The following is a 6,791-nucleotide window of genomic DNA, read 5'->3' as shown; positions in this document are numbered from 1 at the left end:
GAAGAGAAGGAGGCGGCGGCGGGGGCCGCTGACCGGCGCCGGGGCGGCGCGGCGCGGCAGCCCCGAGGCCGCGGTGAGTGGAGCGGCGCGGGCAGGCCTGGCCGGGCGGGGGAGGCCCGGGATGCGACCCGGGGGATGCGATCCCGGCCACTGATGGGTGGCACCGCCCCGGCTCGGGGGAAAAGCCTCATTTTGAGGTTCTCATTTTTTAAAATAAGTTTTCGCATGTGTCGGGGGAAAAAAAAGGGGGCGGGGGCACTGTTAGTTGAGCTGGATGCGACCCCTCGCCCCGCTTTTGGCCGGGAGGTGGCCACCTTTGCTGGCACCGGGGCCATCGGCTCCCGCCGTGCCTCCCTTCTCCCAGCCCCGGGATGTCTTGTGGGAAGAAGGATGGAGTCCATAGAGATGAGCATCCCCTCCAAAATGAGCATCACCAGCCCCACGGCATGCGCCGCACCAGCGTGAATCCGGCATGAATCCCTGGGGACCAGCTCCCCAGCCCCAGGTTGCTTTTGGCCTCTCACACCCTGCAAAGATGCTGCGGTGGGGGGAGATGACATCATATTTCATAACCCCCTCCTGAATGGATGTTTCTAAGCCCACTCATGTTCGTGGCGTCCTGTGGCCACCGTTCGATGGAGTGCTTCGCTTTTGTTCCTGTCGAGCGTCGCTCTCCGCTTACCTCGTGGACCGCCCTGCCAAAGGGCCCCTAAAACCTGCTCTGATTTTTCCCTATCTCCTGCTCGTCTGGTTGTTGGGGCACTGCTGCTCCGTATGCTGCGAGGGCTTTTGGGGAAGGTTTCTGGCAGGTGCTGGGGGCAGGTAGGTCCCTACATCAAGGGCTGTGCAGGGCACCATGACCCAGAGAAAGTTTGGACAATAACAGCAAAGCCAGCTTTTCTCCAGAGGGCAACTTTCTAGAAAGGACCTGGATGAGGGGTTGGGCTGCTGACACGTGCCAGGAGACCCCAGGCAATGGGGACACTGCTCTGCATCCTGTGGAGAGAGGGTGGGCACAGTTGGGGCATTGGGCTCAGAGCGTTTTCCAGCACTTCCCTGCCTGCGGTGGGCTCCTGCCAGCACTGGGAGGGGGCACCCCAGAGCATAGTTGGGATCTTGCTTTTCACCTCAGCTCCTATCCCGCTCCCAGCCAGTGTGGCCATCGCTGCTGGCTCAGTGCCCTGCGGATCCCCAGGGGGCCCCACTGGACAGGGCTGGCAGCTGCCAGTGGCTGGTCCCAGGCCCCAGGCTGGTTGCCAGCGCTCTTGAGTCCTACCTGCACTCCTGACGGGGGGTCCTGCTGCAGATCCCCAGGCACCGGGGTCCCCCTGGGGCCCTGCAGCGGCACTGGCCTGTCCCAAGGTCCCCAGGTCCTTGTGAACCTCTGTGCCTGTCCATTGTGATTGCCTTGCCCTGTCCTAGCAGCTTCCCTGAGAGTGGAGACTAGGGGGGCAGGGATCAGGACAGGAACTGGGGTGCGTGGCTGTGCTGCAGCCCGAGCTCTGGCAGTGGCAGGGCTGGGAAGGGCCTCATCTGGGACTCTACAGTGACTGTCCCAGCTGGTTTCCCAGCAGGGCTCTGGCCCAGCTCCAGGTGTCATGTGGGAGATAAGAGGACCCTGACTCCTGGCAGTTCCCAGTGTCCCAGGGGGCCTCGCCACTGCCAGCAGCAGGAGGAGAGAGGATCTGCGCTGTTGGCTGTAAGCCGGACCCCCCTGGACATGGTCGGGAACCGTGACTCCGGGGGGCTGGGACGTTCCTGCTTGGCTCGGCTTGGTGTCAGCTGTGCAGCTGCTCTCCTGGTGGGTGCCCCGAGGATGGCCCCTGCCGGCATGACTCTCACTGCTGGCCCTGCTTTGGTGCCGCTGCTGGGCCGTAGCACTGTGGGGAGGGAGCAGAAAGGGGAACAGGGGAATGGGGTGCCTCAGAAAGGAGTGGCTGGTGGGGGAACCTGTTCTCTTGGGACATCCCAGGCTGGCCATGTTTTTGGAGAGTGCGACCTTCTCCAAGGGCCCAGCCTGCATGGGGCAAGTGGCACCTGTGGACTTGTCCCCATCCTCTGCCTGGGTGGGGAAAAGGGAAAGGGAGTGAGTCTGTCCTGTTCCGGCCTTGGCCTAGGCAAGCAAGGAGGAGACTTGCTGTGTGGGGCTGAGGACCTCTTGGGCTGTGCCTTCAGAGCAGGGGCCCAAGTGCAGCATTCCCCCTGAGGTGCTCTCTGGCATACCAACCTGCGAGCCCTTCACCTCTGCATGAGGCCTGTGCTGCTGCCCAAGTGCAATTTGGGCTGGGATTGGGGGCTCAGGCTCGTGGTGTCCTGAGCGTGGGGTTTCTTGGCAGGATCAGGACCGTGGCTGGAGCCGCCCCCCTGCCCCACTAAGCGCACATGTCCGCCTGCCCGTGCCCGGAAGATGACCAGGCTGCTCTTGGGGGTTACCCTGGAAAGGATTTGCAAGGCCGTGCTGCTGCTCTGCCTGCTCCACTTTGTCATCATCATGATCCTCTATTTCGATGTCTACGCGCAGCACCTGGACTTCTTCAGCCGCTTCAACGCCAGGAACGCCTCGCGCGCCCACCCCTTCTCCAACTCCTCCCGCCCCAACGGCACCATTCCCAGCTACGGGCCGGCCGGTGCTGAGGCCCCATCCCCCAGCACCAAGCCCAGCACCAACCAGTCCACCACTGAGAAGCCCTTGCAGCCCTGCCAGGAGACACCTCCCGGCTTAGGTGAGACATGTGGGTGAGCGTTGGGGGTGAATTTGGGCTCTGACTCCAAGCATAGGGCTGAGGTGGGTGCCCATGGATGACATCCTTATCCCCTGGGCCCTGGACATGGCTTCTTTGTGGTCCCCAGTGGTGAAGCAATAGAGAACCCCCAGCCTGGAACTGGTACCAGGACAGCTTGTTTCAGGTTTTGTTAGCCCAGTCTCTCTGCCCCTGTTTAGAAACAGTTTTGGGCGTCCTCTGCCCTCGGCAGTGCCGGTTCCCCTTACAGGTCCCCCTCACTGTTTGTTTTACCAGCCTGGGCGGGAGTGGCAGGTGACCATGACCCTAACCATGTCCTGTCCATCACCCTGCCCTCCCTCTTGCAGTCGGGCGCCTGCTCATTGAGTTCAGCTCTCCCATGAGCATGGAGCGAGTGCAGCGGGAGAACCCTGACGTGCGCCAGGGCGGCAAGTACACCCCGCCAGACTGCCTGCCCCGGCAGAAGGTGGCCATCCTCATCCCCTTCCGGCACCGCGAGCACCACCTCAAGTACTGGCTGCACTACCTGCACCCCATCCTGCGCCGGCAGAAGGTGGCTTACGGCATCTACATCATCAACCAGGTGAGGGGGGCAGGGGCGAGGGGGTGGCGGGGCTGGGGAGGGCAAGCAGGCATCGCTGAGCTCTGCCCTGCAGTTCGGTGAGGACACCTTCAACCGGGCCAAGCTGCTCAACGTGGGGTTCATGGAGGCACTCAAGGACGACGAGGAGTATGACTGCTTCATTTTCAGCGACGTGGATCTCATCCCCATGGACGATCGCAACCTCTACCGCTGCTACGAGCAGCCGCGGCACTTTGCCGTTGGCATGGACAAGTTTGGGTTCAGGTGGGTGCCCTGGGGAGCTGGGGTGGTTTTGCCCACTTAGGGCTGGGGTGAATCACTGGGATGACATTGGGGCCACCAACCTTGATCGTCACCTGGGGCAGGCGTGAGGTCACTGGCTCAAATTGTGGATTTGGGATGGGAGAGGGCACAGAGTTCTGGGTAGGAGTGTGACACAGGAAACTGCTGGTGCTTGTACCTGGGGGTCTCCACGGGGCTGACCTCCATCCTTGCCTGTCCCTGGGGCTGACCTGTTTGCTGTCAACCTGCAGGCTGCCCTATGCTGGCTACTTTGGTGGTGTCTCTGGGCTAAGCAAGTCCCAGTTCCTGAAGATCAATGGCTTTCCCAATGAGTACTGGGGCTGGGGAGGAGAGGATGATGACATCTTTAACCGGTAGGTGTCAACCCCTTGCCAGCACCGGCTGGTTGGGGTGTACCAGGGCTCCCCACCAAGGCTCCTGGTTTTGTGGGGAATGCGTATGGGCCGTGCTACATGTCAGGGAGGCATTGAATTACCCTCCAGCTTTAGGGTTGATGACCCTCATGAATGGAACTAGCCCCTTCCAGGGTGTTGGGGGGCCGTGGGGCACCCCTCCACCTTCTTTGTGGCTGAACCTCCCCCAGCACAGTATGAGGTGCACCAGTGGGGTGGTGTGCCTGTGAGCTCTGCTCCAGACCAGGGCTGGCATGCTAAATTTGGATGCATCCAGGGCGGAGATGAAAAACTTGGAAGCACCTCAGTGGTGGCCGTGCAGCGGCCGCACAGTCATTCCTGCCAGCAGCCGGCAGGCAGCAGCACAGCCGCGTGCAGAGCCGAGATGAATCCCCCCACACACCCCCTGCGTTGGATGCCAGAGCTGGGCAGTGGCCACCTCATCTCCCTGGGGCTGCCCAGGGGAGCTCTGTGCAGCCAGTGGTGCAGAACCAGCCTGTAATGGCCGGACGAGCAAAACACCCTGTGGGTGCCGTGGACACGCGGCACGGTTGTGATTTCCACACAAGGTGGGCTCGGGGTGGGGGATAAGCAGCGTGTGGAGCCCTGGAAGAGATTCAGGCAGCCCTTGATGTGAGAGGAGGACTCTGAGGGAAGGGCTGGGCGGCGGCATTCAGGGAATGTAAAGGGCAGGGGCCGCGGAGGGAGGAAGGGATGGATGGCTGCACAGGGATGGCTGCCTGTGTGCAGCATGGGCTGACCACAGCTACTGGGAGTGGCGCTTTGGGCACGGTCTGCCGTGGGGCATGTGGCACCCTTGGTCATGACACTGGCCTGGGTGGGGCCTGGCTTTGCTCATCTTGGCTTGGCACAGCTTTGTTTAACCAGGGACAGGTTTATTTGGCCTGGGGTCTGACCCTGGAGGTCTCTGGGCTGGGGAATGTCCCACCCTGGTGCCCACACACTGATTCCCCACCCTGCTCCCGGCCCCCAGCATCTCCCTGAACGGCATGAAGGTGTCGAGGCCCGACATCCGCATTGGGAGGTACCGCATGATTAAGCATGAACGTGACAAACACAACGAGCCCAACCCGCAGAGGTGAGTGAGCCACAGGGGCTGGGGCAGTCGGGACGCTGGGCAACGATCACTGGGCTCCCCTGCTCTGCTCACCCCCGCAGAGGTCTGGCACTGCTGGCTCGATGGCAAGACATTCCCCTGTCCTCATCCTGCTCCTCTCTCCACCAGATTCACCAAGATCCAGAACACCAAAATGACGATGAAGCGGGACGGGATCAGCTCACTGCAGTACCGGCTGGTGGAGATCTCACGCCAGCCCATGTACACCAACATCACGGTGGAGATCGGCAGGCCACCGCCCCGCCTGGCCCGCGGCTAGTGCTCCTGTCACTGGGAGCTCCTGTGCCCAGGCTGGCTGGGCACTGCGGGTTTTGCCCCAGCTCAAGAGTCAGGACTGGACAGGGATGTTTTCTGCCTACTCTGCTGCCTTCTGGAGACGGCTGCCCCCCAGCCGGCCCCTCAGTCCCCAGGATTTCTGTCCCCCCCATCCCCACGAGTGTGTTTGCAGGACCCCTGCCCCATACGTGGTGTGTTGGTGGACGAGCCCGGCTGCCCTGTGAGCAGCTCCCGGCACGGAGGGAGGGGGCAGCCCCAGGCCTGGCAAGGAGCCCCCAGCCCATGCCAGCTCCTGCCTGCACCGTGGGCAGGGAGGGTGAGATCCCACTGCTCTGTGAGAGCTGGGGATCCCCACCAGCGCTGTGAGAAGCGGGGTGCAGGCTTCCCCCTTTGCCAGCGCTGGAGCCTCTGCTGCCCCAGCTGGGGATGGGAGCAGCCCAGGCCCCCCAAACAAGCAGGCAGGATCAGGGCGAGGTTGCTGCCCTGGCCGGGCGTTGCCCACGCTGCTGGACATGCAGACGTGGCTCGCTGTCTTCCTCTGCTTTAGTCTGGTGCTTAGAGCCGGGCCCCGTCTCAGCTCTGCCAAACAGAGACCTCTGGTTAGCAAATGTCCCTCGCTGTGCCTCAGTTTCCCCAGGGCTGGGGGGATGGTGGCTGTATCCCATCCCCCTTCTCCAAAGGCAGGTGCTGTGTGTGTGTGTGTGCAGCCCCTGCCTGCACCTGCTCTCACCTGCCCTCCCCGCTTTGGCGGGGGGAATAGGGCTCATTTGAACCCCACAGCCCCTCTTGTTGGGGGCTGGTGCAGCCTCCCTCTAGCAGGGAGGGGATCTTCCCCCTTGGAATCTCCCCTTGTCTGCCTTACCCCTTTCAGGCCAGGGGCAAGGGGGCTGCAGGAAGGAGCAGCTGGGGCATGTAGGGCAGGAGCCCTGTGCCCCTCCATGGGACTGGGAGCCCCGGCATCCTTGACACCCCACGGGGCGCTGGGAGCAGTGGGGTTGGGAGCAGGACAGCATGCCAGGGCTGGGGGGCACCGGCAACTTTTGTACATTTGAATGTCTGACCCTTTTTTCAGCGTACGTTGAATGCAGCGTTCGGTCGTAGAGACCGGGGGTTTTGTATTTAATAAAAGTTTGAAAAGTTGGCGGGGTTTGTGGGACAAGGTGGGGGAAAATCATGACAGGATGGGGCAGTGGGATTTATGAGGTGGGGGAAGCAGCCTTGTCTGCCACCTCCAGCTGTGGGCTGGAAGGCAGAGCCCCTGCCTCACCCTGCCCACCCTTGGAGGCCCCCCAGCTCACTCAGCACTGGGGGGGCCTCACAAGTTGCTCAGCCTCTGGTAGGGCAAAGTGCCCAGGGCA

General features: G+C 62.5%; 1 protein-coding gene across 2 annotated transcripts; it reads left to right on the top strand.

The window, feature by feature from the left end:
* Positions 1-20: 20 nt before the first annotated feature.
* Positions 21-6,575, top strand: B4GALT2 (beta-1,4-galactosyltransferase 2). Of its 2 annotated transcripts, none has more exons than XM_027683090.1 (7): positions 21-73; positions 2,337-2,723; positions 3,089-3,324; positions 3,398-3,588; positions 3,858-3,980; positions 5,014-5,118; positions 5,266-6,575. In XM_027683090.1, exons 2-7 carry the CDS (start codon positions 2,408-2,410, stop codon positions 5,414-5,416), a joined length of 1,122 nt encoding a protein of 373 aa, XP_027538891.1. In that variant the 5' UTR covers positions 21-73; positions 2,337-2,407; the 3' UTR covers positions 5,417-6,575. The 2 variants fall into 2 exon arrangements, with proteins under 2 accessions (XP_027538891.1, XP_027538890.1); XM_027683089.1 differs by lacking the exon at positions 21-73 and adding an exon at positions 1,639-1,801.
* The last annotated feature ends 216 nt before the right edge of the window (positions 6,576-6,791 follow it).

The sequence above is a fragment of the Neopelma chrysocephalum genome, unplaced genomic scaffold (genome assembly GCF_003984885.1).
Source record: "Neopelma chrysocephalum unplaced genomic scaffold, ASM398488v2 Primary Assembly neopelma1_64, whole genome shotgun sequence".
In the NCBI taxonomy this organism is placed as follows: Eukaryota; Metazoa; Chordata; class Aves; order Passeriformes; family Pipridae; genus Neopelma; species Neopelma chrysocephalum.
Note: the sequence above shows the minus strand (reverse complement) of the source record. Positions and strands in the feature narration are given on the sequence as shown.